We start from the raw sequence: 27,007 nt of genomic DNA, 5'->3' as shown, positions 1-27,007 counted from the left end.
GATAGCGCATGGTACACAGTACACACGGTCAGTCCCGTTCCGTCGTTCTTTGAAGTTGGATTATGTTACTGTTTATAATATTGTGCTGTGTGCTTGCTATACATGCGAGCGAGGAAGGGAAAGGCAAGTTTAAGATATATTTTGTGACAAATAATTGACAACTCTCTTTTAAATAAAATCTCATCAATATTTGTAAATTGTATTATAAGGAAAATGTTGTCATTAATATATGAATGTAGGCAGAATATGTCATCGATATCGTAAATGCACAAAATCTAAATAATTATTTTCCTTAAACTAAAAAGTCCTATCAAAATCTCTATAGGTGGTGTATGCTATGTATCTAGGTATCTATGTATTATGAAAGCTATTTCTATCCAACTTCCAAGAGATATATTTTAGTGATATACTTAATTGTTTATAGAATTAACGATATTTTTAAAATTAACTGCTTTTGCATACCTACGATTATAAGGAAAATTTTGATCTCAGCTGCTAATAGGGTCATTACGCTGGTTTTCGTCCAATTATAGGAGTTGCCAACTTTGTGATACGAAATAAATATTTTGGAGCACCCTTCCTTAAACATATATTTTTTTTTTTTAAGTCCTTATATAGTCTTCTTTAAGATAATATTAAGGGAAAATAAATCATTTTGATGTATCTTTTTATTTAAATTATTTTCTGCAAAAGTAGGGTAAATGCTAGTTTTCGTCCAAAAAAACTGGTTTTCGTCCTAGTGTAAGCTAGTTTTCGACCACCGTGTAGAAAAAGGAGGGTAGGTCAACTATTAAGTTTAAAATCAATTACAGGTAAATATATACGTTTATTTAATTAACATTACAATTTCTCACTACCCAGGTTTAGTTTTACTTGTGGTTTTACTAATAATAATCAATATAACTAGTCAACACTGAGATCTATGTAGCACTTGGCAGTCCTTATAGGCGTTAGTGATGACTGTATAATCATTCGTAATAAAGAAAGGAATGCGTTCCTTACAATGTAAATGAAACAAGTAATAATTACAGGACTAAGAAATAACATCAAAAAACAGAAATATTCATTCTAACAACAAAAATTTTCATTCTAATACTTTGTTTATCAAATGAAACGTACTATAAACACACAGCCATAATAATAAGTTTTAGCTACAGAATCTTCAGTGTACGCAGCGTCTTTTTTTTCTAGATTTCTTAGACTCCTTCGAGGCCATCTAAAAACAATAAGATCTTTCTGAGGATACGTTGAGTAAGTATAATAAAAAAATACTGCATTGGCAAAACAGACCTAGAATAAAAGATGATACTCAAGTGAATGATAATCAAGAAAAATACAGTGTATTATGTCTGACCTACCCCCATTTATGCTACGAATAATTGACTCTACTTCACATAAGGAGAATGATACATGACTGAATGAATGACAATATTAGGTACAACACTCTGGCCCTCACCAATTATTTATAAGGAAGATACTGAATAGAAAACTTTTCAATACGTAAAAATAGACGAAAAGTAATGCAAAAGAATGGCTATATTTAATTTTTGGATACTCCAATACTCATTCATGGACGAAAACTAAAACATTTAAAGCTAAATTTAGTTTTCGTCCACTTCTTTAAATATTTTTTTATTTTGGCAGCACTGACATAGCAGTGGACGGAAACCAAAAAAACTAAACTAATAGCAATAAAGATCACTTCGGGAGAAACTATTCAGTATTTTAAAGGTCCGATAAAGTAAAATGACCCTAACAAATATTCACGTAGCTGTTTGAGTTTCCGTCCACTTGGACGAAAACCAAATATTTTGAGAATTTGGTAACCTAGTATCCGTCCACTTAATATTTCGAAGAGTATTATAAAAATGTATGATAAACACTTATAATTGCGTTTATTATGCTTATAAATAAACATACGTACCAAAAACATTACGTAAACTAGCTAAAACAGTGATTTACCTTACCATGAACTTTTCTCGCCGGCAAATTTTTCTCTCGCGCGATGACATCTGCAAGGCACGTATGCGAAGCGGCCACATTTACGTTAATTTTTTGAACTCTCTTCTTGTCAAATCAAATTTTAATGTTGATAGTACTGTTGCTTAAACATTATGGACCGTAAAAAGTGCAAACTTGCGCGGGAAGGTAGGTTTGTATTCAAGTTTTACGCACGTGATTGTAGCAGGTCAGTCAAATGGACGAAAACAGAAGCTGGACGGCAAACCAGCGCAATTACCCTATCTGTCCTTGAAGTAAATGTACGAATAACCCTTATCTTACTTGCTGTCTGAGACAGCTTTCTCGTAAATAAGATAAATTTTTTGTTCTTCAATCTTTATTCAAGCAATTTAGTAAAAATCAAAATAATATTTTTTTCTGAATAAAGAAAATAGTGTAAGTATGTGCCGCGCATACGCGATAGAAGTGGAACTTCTTTGGCAAGATTCAAATACTTATACCAATATAGTCATCTTACTCCATAACGTGTCTCAGTGAATTTCACTTAAAAAACAGAAATTACTTGAATTATACAGGGTGTCACGGATGTCCTATCGTAGGCCTAATGGAGCATATAGTGTTTAACCTTCTGATGCTGTAAAAAATATTTAAAAAATCCGGTCGTGCAGGAAAAATTATCTTACAACTTTTCAATAAACTTTGTGTTCGTAACCCTAACTACGCGGATCATACTCGCGAGCGTTATACATAAGCGGTCATTGACCTCGAACGCAATGCTTAATTTCGAACCTCGAAAATAAATACCTAAGTACTGTTTGGATAATATTTTTTAGAGTTACATACGAGACAAATACACAAGTACACTATCGTTATTCGTTACCAAAAAATACGAAAATTTACCTACTTAGTACCATCGCCTTCTGACCGCACCCTTTTTATACTTAATCATATTTTAATCTTTACTTAGTTTTTTTATTTAGATACATGCGTATCAATTATTTAATTTATTTTTGTACAATGATATTGAAATAAGGTACATACCTACCAACTTGTAGAAATTTCAGCATACAACATGCAGTAGGTACCTATCACACACACTAAACACACATTCACAACATACCTACTAAAGCACCCGTACTCAAACTCAAACATTTTAATACTCCACGTTCGTATTACGACATTACCGACTCAGAAACTCACAGATGAAACACAGAAAACGGCTAAAAGCAAACGATTGCAACTTGACACCGAAAGATAAAACAAGCGACTAACAAAAATTCATTTAAAATTACTTAAAAACTTATTTACTTCAATAATAATACGAATAAACGTACAATGCGAGTTTAGGGATTCGTAGGGAAATGTTTGTAAAAATACCTTTAATAAGAATGATTTAGAATACATAATAGGTAATATCTGTATTCTGTTCCTTTCAACTTTTGCTAGATGAAACTCAATAATTAAAATATGGCGCCTAATCTAGATTAGAGTATAAATAGCAACTTAAGGTACCTACCTAAATACCTATCAAATAATAGATAATATTATTCCCAGCATAAAACTTAATAATATCATTTCATGATAATTTCACATTAAATTATATGATTGTGTTTTTTCATTTGTAGTTACAAAAGAAAATTGAAAGTAAATAATAAAAAGATAAGTAAAATAAAATATTAAATAAACAACGGAACCGTATTTTTAAAAGGCGGCATTTCACAAACGAAAGGGGGCGTTACCTTTGCTAGTTGCACAAAGACACCGCCGGCCGCCGGCACGTGTAAGCGTCCGCGCATTTTAATAATTGCACAAATTTTGTTAAATTGTTAGTTCTCCACCAAACGTCTTAGCGTAATGCTTCCCTCTATATTACTATACTCTTTGGCGTAATGGCTGTGATAGATCTGCGCGGGAGATTCGGGATCTTTACTCGTTAGTCGAAATTCTTATTTTGTGTTTATAATAATTAGTTAAAGTTATTAAAGCAGTGGTTGTATAAATCCATGATAATGCATTTAAGTAGTTACGAGATTTTCTTATGTTACTTAGTTATTTTAAGAAGTGATTGATATTTGGAGTACCTAGTAGGTATAATATTTAATACATTATGTAATATTTGTTTACCTTCGTCACTCATCATTAGTCATGATTGTGAAATATGTACCTATTACGAATTACGATCCTGTGATTCCTGTGCATGATAATCGGGTGAGTGTTTGCATTTTGAAACTGTTGATTTCACAGAGGTTGATTTCTTCTGGTAAATATGACACCGTGTGCATGTAATTGGTGTTTACGACACATCTACCTAATTACGAAAAATCATAAGTAAAACATACTTTCTATTTCTTAAATCAAAGTATTATTATTCATTTTCACTAATAATTATTAATTTAATAGCTTTAACCCAAATGGAAAATAGGTAAAGGTCGTATAATTATCAATAATTATTAATAATTTAGACTTATTTTATTAAATAAATAAATTATAAATTTATTATTTAGCTTTCACAACTCAGTAGGTTTTATTACAATAATTATTTTGTCAGTAATCTTAATTATGTAGGTACAGGTAGTTGTTATGACTTACGAGTTTGAGGGAGTCGTACTTTATTTTTATCATTATGAAAACTTTGATAAATATTTTTTTTGTTGTTTACGGAACGTGTAGTTATGTGTATTAGCTTAATGAAGTTTTTCGATTCATGAAAAATCTGAAGACTTCCTCGTAAAATTAAAAGTATAAGTAAATACCTAGTAAAGCAAAAGTAAAAAACACATTGCATAATGCAGACAAAAATAAAAATTAAAAAAAACTTAAGTTTAGGATTAAAATATGTTAAAAGTAAAAAGTATTAAAAGGGCTAGACCGCGGTCAGTTTCAGTTTCAGTTTTTTTTTTTTGTAAAATAAACGATTATTTTTGTATGTGTTTTGTATACTCTAAAAAATATTATCCAAACTATTTATTTCCGAGGTTCGAGGTTAAGCATAGCGTTCGAGTCCGCGTTCGGTCAATGACCGCTTATGTATAACGCTCGCGAGTATGATCCGCGTAGTTAGGGTTACGAACACAAAGTTTATTGAAAAGTTGTAAGAGAATTTTTCCTGCACGACCGGATTTTTTAAATATTTTTTACAGCATCAGAAGGTTAAACACTATATGCTCCATTAGGCCTACGATAGGACATCCGTGACACCCTGTATATTTTTATACGTTCTCAACAACAGCTGTCCAAAACCCAACCGTACGCAGCTCATCAGGCGAATTCCTCGGCATTTACAATGTGACGCGGCGCGGGCGCAGCTTCGAGGCGTACCGCGGTATTAGGTATGCTGAACCGCCTGTTAAAGAGCTGCGTTTTCAGGTATGATATTATTATGATCTAGTCTTGTTAAATGTTTAAACTTTAAAGTGTGATGAATTCAAAATTCAAGTAACATAAGGGTAAAGCAAAATAAGATTGAAAACCACAAATTGTTGCTCGAAATTGGCTTGCAAGAGACTCAATTAAGTAAGTAAGTAAGTGAAGTCCCGTGTCCCCGTAGTGGGGTAAGGGGCAGATGCATTATGCATACATCTGTTTCACTGATCGATTTTCTTTAGGGACAAGTAGGTGATCAGCCTTCTGTGTCCTACCAGACCGAGACATTTTTTTTTTCTTCGTCTCCACCGGGAATCGAACCCAGGACCCCTCGGTTCTACGCTCACGCGTCAACCACTGTACCAAGGAGGCGGTCAGTACCAAGGAGGCGGTCAAGAGACTCAATTAGAATCATCAATATTTTTTATATTTTTTTGAATTGAACTAACTTTGTATACATACCTCTTAATTAAATAAATCAGCGCTGTTTTTGTACAACATTTTGCTGAGACATTGTCCATTTGCCTCATTTAATTTTAAATATTAAATGAAAATAATGGTAAATTTTGTATGTAATGTTTATGGCAATAAATTTATTTTCTTTCTTTCTTTCAAATTCATTATCAGCTCCAATATAATATCATCACCAGCCACTTAACGCCAGCATTTTCTAGGATTTTAAAAATGTATTTTATTAATAGCCGCCAGTACCAATACTAAGATACGAAAAACCAGTGGACGCCACTAAGAACGGGCCAGCGTGTCCTCAACCCTCCAGCCCGGGATACTATGTGGATGAAGACTGTCTTACCATCAATGTGTATTCTCCGGTGAAGGCAGAAAGGTAACATAAATGAAAAGTAACTAAGATAAATGAGAATTTTATGTCATGATTTGTTTATTAATGGAATAAATATAGTTCGAAATAGATAGTTAATATTCGAATATTCATAATTTTTCCTGATTGCAGAATAAGTAAAATTCGCTGTCGATGTTACTTTTATACCAGTATTAAAAACCAAAAAAAAAGTCTTAGAAAAGCTTTTTAAATTTGATTTCTGAATATAACAAGACCCATTGCAGAAAAACATTAAAGTACCTATATTATAATATTTACAATAATTTGGCAATTATTTCTAGAAAAGCATCCCTTCCAGTGATCTTCTTCATCCACCCAGGCGGTTTTTACTCCATGACGGGTCGCAGCGATCTGTTCGCACCAGACTATTTACTGGATAGAGATGTTGTTGTCGTCACTATTAATTATAGACTCGCTACTTTGGGTACGTAAGATTTTTACCCGACTGCGACAGGAGGGTAATGTTTTTCGTGTGTATGCATGTATGTATATTTCTTTGTCACGCCGTAAAGCCCAAAACGCTTGTCGTAAGTTACGCTTGTTTTAAGGTAAAATAGAGATACCTAAATAAATGGTAAGAGCCGTAAAAAACAAGGATAAATAATTATGAAATACATACCTTCAAAAAAAATTTTTTTTATATTGTTCTAAAATATCATCTATACATATAATAAATCTGTAGAAGGGTCAATTCTGTACATTGAAAATATTGAAAAAATAAATAGCAGGGGGTGTTACTGGATCGATACCAAACCCAAATATGTGATTAAAAAAATTTTTGTCTGTCTGTCTGTCTGTCTGTCTGTCTGTCTGTATGTGAAGGCATCACGTGAAAACTAGCGGTTCGATTTCGATGAAACTTGGTATAATTATACCTTATTATCCTGGGCGTAAAATAGGATACTTTTTATCCTGGAAAAATACGTAGAAAAAAATTAATCTTAATTTTTCAGTTTTATCCATAGACGTTGTTCCGTAGAACCGCGAACACACGTTGCGTATTATTATAGGCCTAGCCGTATTTGGGAATTGGGTCCAATAGATATTTATAAGATGTTATTGACAGAGGTACTCAAAATGGAGAAATAACCATCCACGCGAAGACCGACATCCGCGTGGACGGAGTCGCGGGCGGAAGCTAGTTGTTAAACTTAATCTTACAAGTAAAAGGAGAGTGATTTCAATATTTTGAAAGTATTTCTTTAATTATTTTTGTTCAATTTAAATGTTTCAGAAACCAGTGGACAGTCAAGTTTTACAATCTATACCTTATATTTAGTTTTTTGTTTGTGATACCTCATCTCAAAAAAAGGCGAAGCCGAGATCTAGTATGATATAATATAATACATTCCACATTACAACACTTTCCTAGGTTTTCTCAGCACCGGAGATTCGCTAGCTCCCGGTAACAACGGTCTCAAAGACCAAGTGGCCGCCCTGCAGTGGGTACAAAGAAACATAGCTGCGTTTGGGGGAGACCCACATTTAGTTACAATTGCTGGCTGTAGCTCGGGGGCTGTTAGTGTCATGTTGCATATGATATCGCCTATGTCGAAGGGTGAGTAGACGACATATTCAGATTTATGTAGTTATGAAGTCAATGAAATTCTAGCAGATTTCTTTTTAGTTTGTTTATGTAGTTAGAGTACTGGTTTTAATTAGTTTTTCAGTATTGTGACGAGAATCTTCATAATTATGATTAGAGAGAAACGGGTAAGCTGATTGGGCAATATAATATTATCAGATCACAATGTTTTTAAATTACCAATTTTAAACGCTTATATTAATAAATAGACTCACGAACACGTTAAAAATTGCAAACTCTGCCTGTCTCTGTGACAATATTATGAACATTGCCATAGAATAAGGTTTTTATTTCAAATAATGTTTTATCCAACACCGCTCGGACATATATTGACGACCTTTTAATAGATTGTGAGTGTAGTCCTTTATGTATTATTACGTCAATACAAACGTCTAACATTCCAAATTAATCAGCATATATTTCATTTTTTCTTTATATCTTTCGAGGTCTTTTCCACCGCGCCATTTCACTAAGCGGGTCCCCAGTCCGCAAGACCCGCAGTCCCACACATTTGTACCCTCTAGCGGTGCGTCAGGCGGAACTCGTGGGATGTCCCACTAACTCCTCTAGTGATATCGTTAATTGTTTGAGGACTGTGCCGTGGAGGGATCTGGGGCTCTCGCTGAATCGGTTTTATGTGAGTTTTAATACAAATTGCGAAATTTTATACAAATTTTTGAAATGCTAAATCTGTTTACTAAAAATAACAAACCTAGTACTTTTGAAAAATTTTTCATGTATTATTATAACCATAGGCTTTAAACTAACTGTTTCAAATTTTGTAAATTTCGATTAGCTGTTTTACCTGATATAATTTTCTAGTACAGTTTTTTCTGTTATTTAAAGTGTTTATATTTCAGTATTAAAATTATATTTCTTTATCTTAATAGGAGTTCGGCTACGATCCTTTAACCCTATGGTCGCCAGTAGTTGAAGCCGACTTCGGCCAGGAGCGGTTTCTGCCAGTCGACCCGATCGACGCCATCCGTGAGAGAAAGATGCATCCCGTGCCTTTCATTATTAGCAGAACTAAAGATGAATTCTTTTGGAAGGCTTTTAGTGAGTTCCTTTAAAATAAAAAGTTTACATTAAAATAAAAAAAAAACGATCTCAATCTGTACAAATACACACAGACCTTGTCGCTGACATCGATCCCGACAGTAACTATAATACTGACACAGAGTGATGCTAAAATTGACGTTGAAAGTAACACTGATATAAATTTATAAAGAACTAGCTTACCGCCCGCGGCTTCGCCCGCTTTCTCTTAAACGATTTGAAATTTAAACTATCCTATCTCTCAAGTTGGATCGAACTGCACATAGTGTGCGAATTTCATTATAATCGGTTATGTGGTTTAGGAGTCCATTGAAGACAAACATTGTGACACGAGATTTATATATATTAGAAAAAGAAGATAGAAAAAGTTCGATCATAGAATTTATTCTATTCTTTCAGTTTTATGTGTCTTAAGGGACACACCGCGCGCCATCTATTGAGATGATTTAACAACCATCTCAACCAATATGAAGCACTTTTCAGTGAATACAATATTGTAACGATGGAACACGACCTTTTTGTTGAATTTATATTTTTGGTTTTATGGCATTCAAATGCTTTATAAATATAAATTTATAAAGAATAGAAAAAATTCGATCACGAGTATATCATATCGTAGTAACACTGATACTGACACCCACACTTATGGACCCACATACTGCCACTAATATAGATACTGATGCCGATACAGATAAAAATATATATAAATTACTAGCTGCTCCGCGCGGTTTCACCCCCGTGTCCTGTTGGTCGTAGCGTGATGATAGTATAGCCTGTAGCCTTCCTCGATAAATATGCTATCTAACACCGAAAGAATTTTTCAAATCGGACCAGTAGTTCTCGAGATTAGCGCGTTCAAACAAATAAACTTTTCAGCTTTATAATATTAAAGATTATATTTATATTTCAGCTGTTCTAAAGAATGAAACACTTTTAAGACGTATGAACGAGAACTGGGAGGACATAGCTCCCATATCGTTTATGTTACCACGAGATAATTCATCTCTAGCTACACAGAGACTACGACAGGAATATAATCTAGTTGATTTGAAGAATGATTCTGATACAGCGTATAATTTGGGAAGACTGTATGTAGATGCTATAGAAAGTTTCCCTATTTACAGGTATTGTGGAAAAGTTGTACGTATTTAAATAGTGATTAGCTACATGTGCATTATCCTCGCCTGAATTTATTTATATCTAACGGGAAAGATGGCCGAGACCTCCTGATTATGTTCTGTTTAAATTGTTTGTCAGTTAAAATGATACTTAGTGTAAAATATGTGTGTATATATATGTATATATATTATAGTATTTATCAAGTATTGTCGATAAAATGCTATAAATTTGTACGGTGCAACCGTACAAAGCGCATCATCATAATTTTTTGTATGTCACAGCATTTTCACTTACCTACATATAGCGTTAGTTCACGTAAAACGTCGCGAGCCGCGTACGTGTGTAACTCTTAGCCTAACAGTATAGCAATAAAGCATATTATTTAGCAGCCTAGTTTTAATTAGTATCAGCAGCAGCATCCACAGGTGTACGAACCGTACAAAATTTCTTTTCGATAAATTTTTAATCTATCATCTTACTTAGTTCGGTTAACTTGTGTAGTTCTATATCAAAACTTTACACTATTTTGATCAATTTGTAATACTTCTATAATAATCATCAGATTTTTAGTTAGGTAACTTTAAATAAATTACAGATTAACGAAACTAATGAGCATCCATTCGACCGCGCCTGTATGGAGTTGTTTCTTCACGTATATCGGCAATAATAGCTTCTACCAAGATCCTGCCACTAAGAAACCTGTTGGTATGTGTGTTTTATTATTATTATTATTGGCTTTCTATGTAGAATAGAATTTATATGTATTATCATGAATATTTTTGTTAATTAATTTGTTAATTTATCTCATTGATCGCTTTATAGTCAATTTCCTAACAATGATTTTTAAGAACATCATTGTATCTTACTATCCAGATAGTCTGTACTATAGGTAAACCAGAATCTGATGGCAATTAGGGAAATCAAAATTTTGAGTGTGCAACCCTAGGGAAAATGGACTGAACGATCTTGATACTGCTTATTTTTTATTTTGTCCTCAACATCATTAGTCACATTACATAAGTGCACAATACTGTACTTAATAATGAGATATCCACTTAATATTATGTAGGTACATACTTACATGTTTAATATACATATTACTTTTATCTATGTAATACATATTACATATTATTTACACATACCTATATTTGTATATTCATTATCATTATGTCATGTAAAAATATGTATGTAATGATAATGCAGATCAAAACTAGATAATGCTAATAATTTTTTTATAAAATAAATAAAAACTATGTTTATTTTCGTAAGTATTAACAGATACACACAATATCAAATTGAATTGGACAGCTTGGACTTGACGAATAGCCGTATTGGAAACTCTTGTAATAAGTTTTCATAAAATTATGTTGTAATCAACAAACAATATTATAGTTACCTACTTATAATATTTTTAATTTTAAGTATCAAAACGGGTAAGTCCAATTTACCAATAAAATATTCAAAATTGAAAATTGTGATGTGTTTGACCCTCCTTCATCGAATGTTTTTCCATACACATTATAAATAACATCTCTTGCTTGTGATTGCAGCGGCTATTTCGACATTTTCGAAGATTTTTTAGACAAAATCCTAAAAATTATTCAATATTTCCGAAGAAGACATATAATTTGACAACCAATTTGATAGTTGTCAAATAACATTGCCATATGAAAATCTTTTATTTCTTAAATATAAATATGCCATCAGATTCTGGCAGACCTATAATAAGTAGTTCTTATTCAAACTATGTATTACTATATACGTAGTACTTTTTATAATAAAGTTATCGTCTTAAATTATACTAGCCGTTTGTCCCGGCTTCGTACCAGATCTAAATATTTTTCCATATTTTTAGGGATAAAAAGTATCCAATGTTCTTCTCCTAGTTCTAAGCTACCTCCCTTTATAATATATGCCTAGATAAGAAATTGTGCCCATTTATTGTTATTACCATGGATATTATTATTTATGTAAATATGATATATATTTTTTTTTCTAAAATCCATCCCAGGCAGCGCCCACCACGACGACTTGCTGTACTTGTTCTACATCGCGTACCGGTTCCCAAAGATCGGCTCACAGGGAACTGATGCTGATATGGTGGACCGAATGATAGATATTTGGTACAACTTCGCGAGATACGGGTAAATTATTGAAAAATTTGTAACGTTTTCTTGGTTAAAGATAGATTTAACGTAAAAGTGAAGTTCAGTGTCCCCTAGTGGGGTAAGGGGCAAGATGCATAATGCGTTCATTTGTTTTACTGATCGATTTTCTTTAGGGACAACTAGGTGATCAGCCTTCTGTACCTGCCTGACCATGATATTTTTATTTTCTTCGTCTACACCGGGAATCGAACCCAGGACCCCTCGTTTTAGTTTACGCTGACGCGATGAATAATAATTTTTTTGTCATGTATTAACTATTATGTAATAGTATACCTACCAGTTTGGGAGTATCCTAAAGTAGTTAATTCATAGTGGCTACTGATTTCTAGTTGTATTTGTATTTGAAATCGGGGAGACTATAGTTTCTGCAACCAATTTTAGCAAGAAACGTAGAACAGACAGATCTGATTTGAATGATATAATATTGAATTTTTAGATATTATTACGAAACAATGTTTCTACGATCAATAATTAAGTTTTATTAATTAATATTATTTATATTTCCAGGGACCCCAACAACCGCGGAGACACTCCAGAACTAGACATACACTGGCCCGCGACATCTCCCACCACTCGACCCTATCTACAGATAGACAAACAATTATCTATACATGAAAACCTTTTCGATCAATTCGCTGCAACATGGGAGGAACTTTATCCGATTCAATATTATTAATTTCAATGAAAATTAATTGAAAATATTCGTTGTAATAAAGTTGATTCGAAGATTTATTGTGTAGTTTTATTTACACTGATTACGTGTCTTAAAGGCAAGGAAAATAACAATACATATTTACATAATATATTCAATTGTAATTGTCTAATTCCCTTATTGAAATTTGTTATAAACTAGCTGATGCCGCAATTTCGTTCGCCTGAACTTTGGACGTGAACAACTGGAGGGTTTCAATTAAATTAAGTGTCATATATAAAACACACATGAGTGTCTCGTGTGAGTGTCACTTGCGTAACGTGTGAGTGTCACGTGTGTCACGTGTGAGTGTCACGTGTGTCACGTGTGCGGTGTGAGTGTCACAAACGAGTGTCGTGTCGTAAATAGAAAAGTTTGTAGTTAGTTGGAATAAATTTAAACAAAATTTCTTTATAAATTGATTTATTTTCAAATTATCGTTAAATTATATATTCAATAGGATACAGGTGTTCCCACACTCGGAATCTGTGTTCAAATAGATTTGTGTGAACAGAGAAATGGTCTCCGATTCGCAAATATTTCCTGTTAGAGGGGTGTATGGGAGGCCACGTGACTGGCTTGTCGTCCAATAGACTGTTTGGATTACTGGAATAAATACAATTATAGTTTAATTAGTTATGAAAAATTAAATTCTATGAAAAATAAATTCTATAAAAAATAAGTTGTCAGCACAGATACGCCCACGCTTTTTCTGGTACAAACTTTCATCCGTAATTTTATTTACTTGGGGGTAAAATTAATAAAATCATTGAATTAATATTTAGTTTTATACCATTCAAATGCTTTATAGATGAGAATTTTTTAAAGAATAAAAAATTAGATCACGAGGTGGGATTTGAACCCGCGGCTTCGCGAGGCGTGATTGAATTTTCTCTTTGTTCTAAAATTTTCTCAAAAATAATTATTCTTAGTTAAAAATAATTTAAGTAATAAATAATCGAACTGAATTAATAAAAACTAAACTATACAATGAATTAGTTCATTTATAGACAAATTAAATTAATTAAAAATATTCTGCCTTGTGTGGTCAGAATTACTTATTACACCAAATTAAAATAGGATCAATCGACTTTCAATTAAAAAAAAAACATCAAAATCGGTTCATCCAGTTAAAAGTTCTAATACAAACCCAGAGAAAATACAGTCGAAAAAACCTCATTTTTTAAGTTGTTTAACATCCAACTTACCCAGTGCGAGCAAAATTGTAGAAAATGTCGGTTAATTTGTCCACCATGAAGGAGTCTCTGGAGTCAGAAACTGGGATTGGCTCAAACCCGGCGGGAAGCGAGAACAGATATATTAATTCGTCGTGATGAGCCACACCTGCAAGTTTTATTAATATAAAAAACTAGCTGTGGCTCGCGGTTTTACCCGTATTTCTCCGCTCCTATTGGTCTTAGTGCGATGATATATAGCCTAGCTTTCCACCCGCGGCATCGCTCGCGCAGTCAAAGAAAAACCCGCATAGTTCCCGTTCCCGTGGGATTTCCAGGATAAAACCTATCCTATGTCCTTTCTCGGGTATCAAAATATCTCTGTACCAAATTTCATGCAAATTGGTTAAGTAGTTAAGGCGTGATTGAGTAACAGACAGACAGACAGACAGAGTTACTTTCGCATTTATAATATTAGTATGGATAGCCTTCCTCGATAAATGGGCAATCTAACATCGAGCAATTTTTCAAATCGGACCAGTAATTCCTGATATTAGCGCGTTCAAACAAACTCCTCAGATTTATCATATTAGAATAGATATGTTATTACCATGAAAACCGCAAGATAGTCTAAGAAATGCAGTACTTAAATTATTTCAAAAGGACATTGATGACGTTTTTTTGTCATTTTGATGATTTTTTGTAAAGTTCAACAAATTATTGAGGTCAATAGTCTTAAAAGCTTAAAAGTTTAATGTCAGTTAAATTTAAAATACTCCTAGTTATATATTTCTAGTTTTCCTAATATGTATAATGAAATAAGGTATACCAGTGGGTTTCCCAGTAGTTGGGTCTACATAATGGCTCTGGTTTCCGATATAATCGAACTCGTAGTAGTACGTTGGCTCTTTGTTATTATGAGCCAGTAGGTTTGCTAACCTGAAACGAAATGAAAAAAAAGTTAATAAAAATACAATTACCTAATGATGAAAATTTTTATTTAAACACTAATCAAATTCATATTATGGTCATATTTTATTAAAAAACGGCGTGTGTCACTCGGGGACTGGGGCGGTTGCGCTATTGCATGCTATGCCTTCAAGCCACACCTCCGCCCGTCCCCGTGGGGAGCGTGAGGTTTTTTCGTTACGGAATTTCTCGATTCGGTCCCCGCGCTCAAGGCCCGCGATAGAAGCTATGCAATAGCTTAAAAGTGAAATTTTTGCATATCGTATTGCATTTTTTCTCTTCTTAAAACTTATTTATTTAACTAATTAAAGTGGTCAATATAAAGAATAGAAAAAATTCGATCGCTCAGCGGGACTCGAACCCGCATCCTTTCCCGCCAATCCGGGGCGGACGCTTGACCAACTCAGCCACCCGTGACCGTAATGTGGTCAATCTTGAAGATTGCTTATCTTTAAGAACTTGTTTTTCGAATCTTACCTATGAGCACCAAAACCGATAACCGCGTCTCCATACAATTTACCCAAATCCACATAATCAATATCCGTATTTCCCAAGTCCCTATCACCTAGATATTCTCTACGAAGGGCTTTAGCAGAAAGGTCTGAGGGAGAGGGGAGGAGAAATGCTGAAGGAGCTACTTTGTAATAGTCCTCATTTATAAGAGTGCGGTATATTGAGTTGTTGAGCACTACTGCAAATAAAAAAATATACATCATCATCATCGGCCTATCTATACTGCATATGTATAATAAATCTGTAGAAGGGTCAATTCTGTACATTGAAAATATTGAAAAAATAAATAGCAGGGGGTGTTACTGGATCGATACCAAACCCAAATATGTGATTAAAAAATTTTTTGTCTGTCTGTCTGTATGTTCAGGCATCACGTGAAAACTAACGGTTCGATTTCGATGAAACTTGGTATAATTATACCTTATTATCCTGGGCAAAAAATAGGATACTTTTTGTAATAACGGTAGTTTAGAATAAGTTACAAATTAATTATTATGGTTGAGGGTAAATCTATTCCTTTTGTAATAAATCAGTCTGTCGCTGAAGCCCGCCTTTCATTTACGTATCATTGGCGACGAGGCAGGATTTTTTTTTTCCTTTGTGTTTAAACTGTTTGTTTTTTGCGAAATCCAAGATGCCTATCGGTAAAATTGAACCTTTCAATTTGAGTTCGAAGCAGTGGCCTGCGTATATACGACGAGTAAATCAGTACATTAAATTGAACGAAATTGATGACGATTTAAAGGTGTCCATGTTGATAACGGTCGTGGGCGAAGAAACATACGCGTTGATGTGCGATCTATGTGCTCCGAGTTTTCCTGAAAATAAAACTTATGAACAATTAATACAAATTGTGACGGAACATTTGGAACCTCAGCGTTCCGAGATCGCTGAGAGACACGTGTTTAGATTACGACGTCAGCGTGCCGGCGAATCGCTCACTGAGTACCTACAGGCGTTAAAGCATCTCGCAGCTACTTGCAATTTTGGTAAATGCAGTTCGTGTTCAACTCTGGAGGAGAACCTGCGCGATCAATTCGTGTCGGGACTATCGAACGATGCGATGCGTTCCAGAATATTCGCCGAGAAAAAATTCAGTACAGGGAGGCCGTGGAACTCGCGCTAGCTTTAGAGGCTGCGGAGAAGCATGCAGAAGTGAGCGGCTCCACCGGGGCGGGGACGACGGATTCAACGGCAGCGGCGAGCGGCGAGGCGGGCGGGGGCCTGCACTACGCGCGCGGCGGCGGCGGCCCGGCCGGCCAGCGCGCGCGGCCGCTGCGGGCTGCAGGCGCGCGGGGCGCGGGCCGCACGCTCGAGGCGCGGCCGGCCGCCGGCGCGGAGGCGCTAGGGCACCGCGGGCGCAACTGTTGGCGCTGCGGCAAGGCGCATGCGGCGGAAAAGTGTCGGTTTAAGCATTACAACTGTGATGAGTGCGGCCAGCGAGGCCATATAAAAGTGATGTGCAAACGAGTGTCAGGTCGGCAAAATTTTGTAAGCGACGAGTCGGACGACGACGGTTTGTACAACATCGGCGTTACGACACGAGGTAACCAACCATTCTTTGTTGACTTGTTAATTGACAATAAACTTATTCAATGTGAAGTGGACACGGGCAGTCGTATTTCGGCAATAAGCGAGGATATGTATAATCGTTTGTTCTCGCATAAATTAATAAAACCTGATAATTTAATTTTACGTTGTTATTCGGGTTCACGAATTCAGTCTCTGGGTTTCATCGAGGTGGACGTACGTCTGGGCAGAGTGTATAAAAAAGAGTTACGATTATATGTAATCAAACAGGGCGCACGGCCTTTATTAGGAAGAGAGTGGATGCGCGCGTTAAACATTACAGAAATCCGCCTCAATGAAATCAGTGAGGATGAATTCGTGAACCAGTTATGTAAAGAATTCCCAGAAGTATTTTGTGATAAGTTGGGCACTTGTAAACAAACAATTCGATTACGACTCGCAGATAACGAACCGGTTTACGTGCGAGCGAGACCGGTGCCGCTAGCGCTGCGCGAGAGGGTTGAGAAGGAGCTAGCTCGTCTCGAGGCGGACGGCTCGATCTATCGCGTTGAATATTCAGACTACGGGACCCCGATCGTACCCGTCGTAAAAAAGAATGGGGAAATTCGAATCTGTGGTGATTACAAAATTACAATTAATCCAAAATTAAAGAGGGATTTTTATCCGTTACCGCGTATTGAAGAATTGTTCGCTAACTTAAGGGGAGGCGAGAAATTTACAAAAATTGATTTAACGCACGCTTATGAACAGTGTATTCTTTCTGATGATTCACAACCGTACACCGCTATCACTACGCATATGGGCACGTTTGCATACCGGCGCACCCCGTACGGTTTATCTTGTATACCCGAAAAATTTCAAAAATTAATGGAAGAAACCCTCCGGGGAGTGACGGGATGTGTCGTATTTTTAGATGATATCTGTATAACGGGTTCTAATAATTCGGAACATATGAAAAATTTGAAATTAGTGCTCGAACGGTTACGGGAAATGGGGCTCACTGTTAAATTAAGTAAATGTAAATTTTTGCAAGATTATGTGAAATATTTAGGGTTTATTATAAATAAGGAGGGATTACGGCCGGATCCAGAAAAGTTGGAAGCTATTTCCAGTGCACCCACACCTAATAATGTTTCGCAACTTAAGAGTTTCCTAGGCATGCTCAACTATTACGGTCGATTTATTCCTAATTTAAGTACTATATTACAACCTTTACATAATTTATTAAAAAAGGACGTGAACTGGAAATGGGATTCAAACTGTAGGGAAGCGTTTAATGAGGCAAAGCGATCACTCTTAAATGAACGGTGTTTGGCACATTACGAGGAAGGACGCGAGTTAGTATTGGCGGTGGATAGTAGCGCGTACGGGATGGGCGCTGTGCTGGCGCATCGCTACGCGGACGGCAGCGAGCGGCCGGTGAGCTGTGTGTCGCGCACGCTTAACTCGGCTGAACGTAATTACAGCCAACTTGACAAAGAAGCGCTCGCTATTTTGTTCGGTGTAACGAAACACCACCAGTATTTATTCGGTAGACGATTCACATTACGCACAGATCACCAACCACTAACATATATTTTTGGCAGTAAGGGCGGTATTCCGCAGACGGCAGCGAGCCGTTTGCAGCGATGGGCAGCGCGTCTGGCTGCATACGATTTTAAAATTGAATTTGTTAGGTCAGCGGACAACGGTCCGGCTGATGCGTTATCGAGGTTACCGTTAGCACGAGAGGGTCACATTACAGATTCAGTAGATTATTTAAATTTAGTTGCGGACGCATTACCTGTTTGTTACAGCGATGTCGCGGCGGAAACGGAACGTGACAACTTATTGTGTAAAATTAAGCGGTATATTCTTTTTGGCTGGCCGCTTAGTCCGAGTTGCGATGAGGAGAAACCTTATTTTGCTAGAAAACATGATTTTGTTGTTGAACAGGGGTGCGTTATATATAAATATAGAATAGTCATTCCTTACGTTTTACAAAACAAAATTTTAGAGGAGATTCATGAGGGGCACCTTGGTATGAATAAAATGAAAACTTTATCACGAAATTATGTATACTGGGCGAGTTTAGATAAGGATATTGAAGAAACATGTAGGTCGTGTTCGGCGTGCCGCTCGGTGCTGGACGCGCCGGCGCGAGCTCAGCTGCACCCGTGGGAGTTCCCGCTGCACCCGTGGCAGCGCGTCCACGCAGATTTTGCAGATTGCGGGGGTGTACGCTATTTAATTTTAGTGGACGCACATTCTAAGTGGATTGAAGCTTATTCAATGCGGTATACGAATGCAGATTTCACTATAAAAGTTTTGAGAGGCATATTCGCAAGGTTCGGTCTACCATCGCAACTTGTAACTGATAACGGTCCACCCTTTTCTTCGTATGAGTTTAAGACTTATTGTAAAAATAATTGTATTAGGCACACGACTTCCGCCCCTTATCGGCCACAAGGGAACGGGGCGGCGGAAAACGCCGTTAAAATAATAAAAAAAACTATTAAAAGAGCGTTATTTGAAGGCGAGGACGTGAGCACAGCACTAAATAAATTTCTTTTTAAATATCGCAATTGTGAGCACGCCACGACGGGTATATCACCAGCATTAGCACTACAAGGACGACGCCTACGCAGTCGCTTGGACGCATTGCGACCCGACGCGGACGTGGCGGCTGCGGTTCGCGATAAACAGGAAAAGCAAATCGCGCGCAGTTCGGCGAAGCTACGGGAGTTTAGCGTAGGGGATGCTGTGCTCGCGAGGGATTATAGGTCTAAGGAAGATAAGTGGGTAGAGGGCACTGTTTCTAAAAAGACAGGACCGGTTTCATATAAAGTCGAGTTAGGAAACGGCATCGAGTGGCGAAGGCACGTCGATCAAATAATATCCGCGAAAAATAGGTTCTCGTTAACACGAACAAATGCCACCTGTGCAAACGACGCGGGTGACCTTGAGGGCGGTAAAAATCTCGAAGGGGAGACGTGGGAAGACGCAGCCAGTGGTGACGAAACAAATCACCAGTCAGAGACTGCAGGGCTGTCCCCACCGGCCCGCGTAGAGGCGGCACCAACGGCCGCGGCGTCGCAGGTTAGCCCTGAGACATCACAAATGTCCGCTCGTGCACTGCGTGCAATTAATCGAGCAAAAAAAATTATTGTAACGAAGGATATGTAATTTAGGTTCTAGTAGTATTTATATTATATTAAGTATATGTAATTTGGGTTATGGTATTTATAATTTATATGTATAGTTGTACGATCAAGGCGTTTCTTTATGTTTATTATGTTCCAAGCTGTCTTTTAAGTTTGTATGTTAATTACTGTTGTGTCTTTTAAGTTGTGTGTTAATTTATATTAAGTTATTGTGATCTTGTTGCGGAGGAGTGTAATAACGGTAGTTTAGAATAAGTTACAAATTAATTATTATGGTTGAGGGTAAATCTATTCCTTTTGTAATAAATCAGTCTGTCGCTGAAGCCCGCCTTTCATTTACGTATCACTTTTTATCCCGGAAAAATACGTAGAAAAAAATAAATCTTAATTTTTCCGCGCGGACGGAGTCGCGGGCGGAAGCTAGTAGTATAATATTATGTTAAGAATTACTAGCCAAAAACCGAAAACCTGTTCAAATGGGTCATAAATAGTAAACAGTAAGTTTTACAAAAAGAGCGAGTGTGCCGAGTAAACGTGTCAGAAGTGAAACTTCTTTGGCAAGATTCAAAGATACCGAAATCGTCGCCTTAATCTATGACTTGACGGTATTGCCACGACGCGACCTTGATGTTTTACCCTCAACGCTTTCTCAACGCGCCAAAAGAAGTTTCACTTCAAAAAAATCAGTGGAATGTTGTCATAATAGCAAAAAATAAGATGTTTTTTCTTTCATGGTGTTATAAAAAATTAAATGTTGTCAATTATATTAATTCAATCAATCAATATTGTAAAAAATAAATTTTTTAAACAAATAACTCACGAAAAGCTTCCCAAAAGAACTCGTCTCTAGTCTGGCTTACTATATACGGCACAGAGTACAGTTTCCCCGCTCGTATGATCTCTAGCGGGTGTTCGGGCAAAAAGCGCTCTTGGCCAAAATCCCCTTCTATTACTGGAGTCCATATTAGAATGGGATCTATTGAAAATTCCTGGAGGGAAAACCGATTTTGTTGAATTTTTTCAAAACAGGTCAGATAGCATATTTTACTAATTTTTTTTGCAAAGACTAGAAATTGAAGTAATCTGCAATAAAAGTTTGGTAAGAGTAAAGAGACCACTAGCCAGCCCAACCCAACATTATTTGAATACAGAAGCGCTTTTAATCGTCAAAATATAGAAAAAAAAAAAATTATTGACTGATTTTTAATTTATAACAAAACTAGCTTTCCACCCGCGGCATCGCCCGCGCAGTCAAAGAAAAACCCGCATAGTTCCCGTTCCCGTGGGATTTCCGGGATAAAACCTATCCTATGATATGTCCTTTCTCGGGTATCAAAATATCTCTATACCAAATTTCATGCAAATTGGTTCAGTAGTTTAGGCGTGATTGAGTAACAGACAGACAGACAGACAGAGTTACTTTCGCATTTATAATATTAGTATGGATGTAAAACTGTAAAATGTAGCCATCAAAAGACAAGAAGTAACAATATTAGGCTGTGCCCCGCGGTATCACCCGCATTGCTTGAAACCGCGGTTTCAGCCTTCCTCGATAAATGGGCTATCATAAGACCGAAAGAATTTTTCAAATCGGACCAATAGTTCCTGAGATTAGCGCATTCGAACAAACTATTCAGTTTTATAATATTATAAATAGTATAGAGTATGGATTAATTACCTAATTAATTAAGTATTATAGATGAATTCACCTGAAATCCCTTCAGCGAGTACCCCAGTACCCTCCAGGGCACAGTCCTCAAACACTCCACAAGTTCCGCTGTGGAACTAACGGAACAGTTCACAAGCCGGGCTTGTTTCACCGCGAGGGATAAGAGATTGGAATGGAAGGGTATTTGGGAATAAGGGGAACCGCTCATTGATAACGCGCGGTGGAATAGACCTATAAAGAAAAAAATACCGATAGAAAAAAAAAGGAACGTGTGTGCCGAGCACACGTGTCAGAAGTCAAACTTCTTTGGCGAGATTCAAAGATACCAAATGCGCTTGACGGTGGTGCCATAACGCAACCTTGAAATTTTACTCTCACCGCGCCTAAAGAAGTTTCACATCAAAAAATAGTTCAATCTATAAACGATGCCAAATGAAGTATTAATTTGAATGAATGTTTTGTATAGCAAACCATTTACAATTCAACACGTTCGTTTATAAGCTGTCTGATTTTAACACGTTCGTTTATAAGCTGTCTGATATTAACACGTTCGTTTATAAGCTGTCTGATTTTAACACGTTCGTTTATAAGCTGTCTGATTTTAACACGTTCGTTTATAAGCTGTCTGATTTTAACACGTTCGTTTATAAGCTGTCTGATTTTAACACGTTCGTTTATAAGCTGTCTGATTTTAACACGTTCGTTTATAAGCTGTCTGATTTTAACACATTCGTTTATAAGCTGTCTGATTTTAACACGTTCGTTTATAAGCTGTCTGATTTTAACACGTTCGTTTATAAGATTTTAACACATTCGTTTATAAGCTGTCTGTTTTTAACGTATTAGTTTAGAAGCTGTCTGATTTTAACACGTTCGTTTATAAGCTGTCTGATTTGAAAGTATTAGTTTACGTAATGGATTTTGATGCGGTTTTTTAATAGATAGAGTTTATAAGCAGTCTGACTTTAGAATTAGGTCTCTCACCCCGCGACATAGGCGACACGGTATGCAAGGCAACACTGACCCCCCCCGCACTGTACCCCGCGAGGGTCACACAGTTCGCGTCTCCACCGAACGACGCTATGTTATCGCGGACCCAGTGCAAAGCGACCACTTGGTCCTTGAACCCGTTGTTGCCGGGCGCGTGTATGTCACCGGTGCTTAGGAAGCCTGTATGATGGAAATTATGTATTACCATAGATTACTGAATAGTTACTATACATATAGCTTTAAAATTATTATGTTGATTTACTTACCAAGCGAACCAAGTCGATAGTTAATGGTAACAAGCACGAGGTCCTTATCGAGTAGGTGTTGAGGACCGGCCACGTCCGACCGACCCGACACGGAGTAGAACCCGCCTGCGTGGATGTATACCAGTACGGGCAGTGATCTAAGTACCATGATGTCTTTTATGCATTGAATTAGTTTTATAGCGTTCAAATGCTTTATAAAGCAATAAAAAAAAATTGATCAGGTGGGATTTGAACCCACGTTTTTTTGCCATACCGGAGCTACGCCTAGCCACCCGGTGATTGATTTTTTTCTATTCTTTAAACATTTCTCATTTATAAAGCATTTGGAAACTAAATATTGAATTATGTCTTAAAGTCAATTATATTACATATATTATTTACAAAAGCGCGATAAAAATAGCATAAGGCGTCTATTTATTTATTCTAAATTGCAGTTAATTTCTATTAATACCCCACAATACTATAATAGTACATAATATTATATACGTACTAAAACACGATTTTACTTTTCACAACTTACAAATACACAATTTTTCAACAATAAATAACACTAACCCGTTGCCCAGTCTCCCCGGGGTATACACATTGAGTCTCAAGCAGTCCTCATCTAGCAAGTATCCCGGCGCGGGTTGTGGACACGCCGGCCCTTCAGCCGTTGCGTTTACAACATGTTTGTAATGTTTTATGGGGACTGGGGGCTGACACATTAAGCTATAGTACATATCACACTGTTCAATGTTAAATTATTATATATGTATACATCGTAATCAAAAGAAAACTCGCATAATTCCCGTACCGTGGGATTTCTAAAATCTCAAAATATATTTGTAATTTTGTATCAAATTTCATCAAAATTGGTTCAGTGATTTAAGAGTGAAGATCAGACAGACAGATAGAGTTACTTTCACATTTACAATATTTTATGTAGGGGTTTATAATGTTAATAATATTAAACAGGAATATTGACATACTTTTTATTTATTTTACTACCTGAAACCGCATTTCCCCCACAGGTGGTTGCGCGTACCGAATACCGCGGTACGCGTGTATTGGTCTCCCCCGCCGTGACGTCATCAGCGACCCCACGAACCGGCCCGAAGGTGTCTGTGTTATAATATTATCATCTGTAAATATATTATTATTTACATGTATTCTTTTCTTACAAACTCAAACTTTTATTTATATAGGTAAGTACTTGATAAAAATAATTTTATAAACATAATAGGTATTTCATTGCATACAAAAAATATATTTATTCCACTACATTTCATTTTGAAGCGCTTTTGGATCGTCAGATTACAGAAGAAAAAGAAATGTTTGAAATTTTCGGAAAACAGTTTTTACAAAGAGTCGGCAAGAAAGTCTGTTCTTTGCCTTTATGAAAAGTTTCAAATAGTAAACTTAAATAGAAAGGACGTTTATTGACAAAAGTGTCTGTTATGTTTCACAAAGATTGCATAGAAGATTACGGTAGATAAGATAATATTTTCTTAAAATAACACTAGGCATAACATACGAATACCTAATTTTCGAAAAAACGAACTTTAATAATACTGTGTAGGTATTAACATATAACGAAATATTCCATCAAAATACGATTATTCAAATATTAATATACAAGATTTTTTTCTACTAACCTTTTTGTCCAAATACAAAAGCGAAACAAAACAAAACACAATGAAATAATATTCTCGCCATGGCGGTTCACGAACGACTGAGAAGCCTATAAGGAAAATACACAATAGTGTTTTTGCTAAGAGTTTTCCTTTATCATTCAAAATAACACACTACAGCTTTATAATTTTACTAGTAAATACTCTCGTCTTATCTATAAAGGCGGTAAAAAGGTTGCGTGCGTGTTCGACTGCAAATTTAAGTAAATTCAAATTTCAAATTAAGAACGACGATATTTCACATCCTTTTTTTAATGCTAACTTTTGCTGCCAATTAAATATTTTATAATATGCCAGTAACATTAATACTAAGTATTCTATTCATTCTATTCACACAATATTAAGAAATTAAAAACATAATATTATATTCATCATTAAGTAGAATTTCAAAAAACCCATCACTCGATACCAATTTAATTTATCAATATATCGCGCCTGGAGATAATGAACCAAGTGAATATTCTTCCACGTGAAATTGCTCAGTTAAAACCTCGTTATAACACATTTATATAGTTCTATGTATCTATGTGTTTATATTATAAATAGTTTGCATTTGTGAAAATCTTTTTCTTCTATCAAGGAATAAAATATATTATATAAAAACATTGAAATGTTTTTTGATTATTTTGTCGATATATCGATCGGTATAAAATATACAAACCAAAAAAAAGAGCTTGTGTGCCGAGCCCACGTGCCAGAAGTGAAACTTCTTCGGCAAGATACAAACATACCAAAATCGTCGCCTTACGCATTGCAACGACGCGTTTTGAAATTTTACTCTCAACGCGCTGAGTTTCACTTCAAAAATGAACTACCTAGCAAAAGAGAGTTCGCGAGTTAATTTTTTATTTGGTACAATAATAGTTACAAATGTTTTGTCCTAAGAGTATATAATATAGTTTATTATATACTCTAAGGTTTTGTCTTTGTAATATGTATTATGTATTAGAATTTAGTGTAATATGGAATGTGTATTTAAACTCAATAGTAATAACTTAAAGAACTGTACGAAATCGTTTGTCTTTTTAGATCTTTCGATGAAAGTAATTATTAAGAATTAACTTCACTAAATAGTTTTTGAACGGAAAATAATGCAGTCTTAGAGTATATAATATTACAATAGTATAGAGCGAGTGTATTGCACAAATTGCTTAATGCGCATCGTAGGCAGATGAGCTATAGATACTATATAGATGTGTGTGTGACAAATAGGGATGGGTAGGTATCAATTGCGTGTTGAACTGTCGATAAGTTATGTAAATAAATATGTATCATAAGTAAATTTTATGTTCAATAAGTTATTAAAGGAAAAATATACGAATAAAGTATAAATATGTAATTTTAAATTTGTCTACCAACTGAATAAAGTTTGTTTATTCCATTTGAATATTAAATATTATATATGAAATTTTCTTGTATTAATTATAAGTACTTTAAAAAAATATGTTTAATTGGAATATCAGAAAAACGTGAGTACTTTTTAAATAATAAAGTTAATAAAATAAAAGATCAGGTTTAGTGCTATTTCTTTAATAATAAATCAAACCATAATAATAATGTTTTAAAAATGGTAAAAAATATTAACAAATAATTAATAATTTAAAATAATAATATAATAAATAATATTAATAATTTTTTTATTTAATTTTATCCATTCTACTATCAAAATTTAGCGGTTCAGAAAATATATCGTAACATTACATACTTTACATTTACACTACATACTTTACATTTACATTCGCATTCTTAATATTAGAAAGTGTATCATACAAAACACACCACAAATATATTTATAATACATTTTTAAAAGAGTTTTAAATTTCAAGTTAAATAAATAATTTGTTAAAATATAGTTCTTCTAGTAAACTTTATATCGAGTACAGCGTTGGTCAGGTCACATCACTACGATCACGTGGCGGCAGTGAGGCGCGCGAGCAAGCCTGCGCGTGTCCGCCTCTCACCTACCCTTCACCCCCGCGATGCTAGATTTATTTTCATAAAAATAAGTCTATCAATCGACTTACTGATGGAATGTGATAGTGGATTTCAATTTTGTGTATTTTCTAGTATCGTTTTTGCAAGATAGAACAGCACATTTCACCATGCTTATTCGTAATATGAAAAAAAATCCAGAGCAACGCACTTCGTGAGCACTCAACCACGACTGCGAGCGCTCGCGGCGGGAACGTCGTGTTGTTCCCACCTGTGCCTACTGTTCCCACTTGGTTGTTCGCACTCTATAGATAGTATATATTATACTCTAAGAATGCAGT

The 27,007-nt window shown here is 35.6% G+C and overlaps 2 protein-coding genes across 4 annotated transcripts; one reads left to right on the top strand and one right to left on the bottom strand.

Annotated features, from left to right (window-relative positions):
* The first annotated feature begins 4 nt into the window (after positions 1 to 4).
* Positions 5 to 12,847, top strand: LOC123703310 (juvenile hormone esterase-like). Its single transcript, XM_045651264.1, has 11 exons — positions 5 to 123; positions 5,192 to 5,328; positions 6,027 to 6,169; positions 6,466 to 6,608; positions 7,557 to 7,742; positions 8,216 to 8,406; positions 8,660 to 8,828; positions 9,739 to 9,952; positions 10,543 to 10,652; positions 11,959 to 12,091; positions 12,623 to 12,847. Exons 1-11 carry the CDS (start codon positions 63 to 65, stop codon positions 12,789 to 12,791), a joined length of 1,656 nt encoding a protein of 551 aa, XP_045507220.1. The 5' UTR covers positions 5 to 62; the 3' UTR covers positions 12,792 to 12,847.
* Positions 12,848 to 13,212: 365 nt separating this feature from the next.
* On the bottom strand, positions 13,213 to 24,810 carry LOC123703311 (juvenile hormone esterase-like). 3 transcript variants are annotated; one of them, XM_045651265.1, is made up of 11 exons: positions 24,699 to 24,810; positions 24,052 to 24,185; positions 23,617 to 23,759; positions 23,062 to 23,198; positions 22,790 to 22,975; positions 21,846 to 22,036; positions 20,957 to 21,125; positions 15,428 to 15,641; positions 14,811 to 14,920; positions 14,015 to 14,150; positions 13,213 to 13,412 (listed from the first exon to the last, which is right to left on the bottom strand). In XM_045651265.1, exons 1-11 carry the CDS (start codon positions 24,757 to 24,759, stop codon positions 13,247 to 13,249), a joined length of 1,647 nt encoding a protein of 548 aa, XP_045507221.1. In that variant the 5' UTR covers positions 24,760 to 24,810; the 3' UTR covers positions 13,213 to 13,246. The 3 variants fall into 3 exon arrangements, with proteins under 3 accessions (XP_045507221.1, XP_045507223.1, XP_045507222.1); XM_045651267.1 differs by having other exon boundaries at positions 24,052 to 24,165; positions 24,699 to 24,784; XM_045651266.1 differs by lacking the exon at positions 22,790 to 22,975.
* Positions 24,811 to 27,007: the final 2,197 nt, after the last annotated feature.

This window comes from Colias croceus, chromosome 25 (assembly GCF_905220415.1).
Source record: "Colias croceus chromosome 25, ilColCroc2.1".
NCBI classification, from domain to species: Eukaryota; Metazoa; Arthropoda; class Insecta; order Lepidoptera; family Pieridae; genus Colias; species Colias croceus.
Note: the sequence above shows the minus strand (reverse complement) of the source record. Positions and strands in the feature narration are given on the sequence as shown.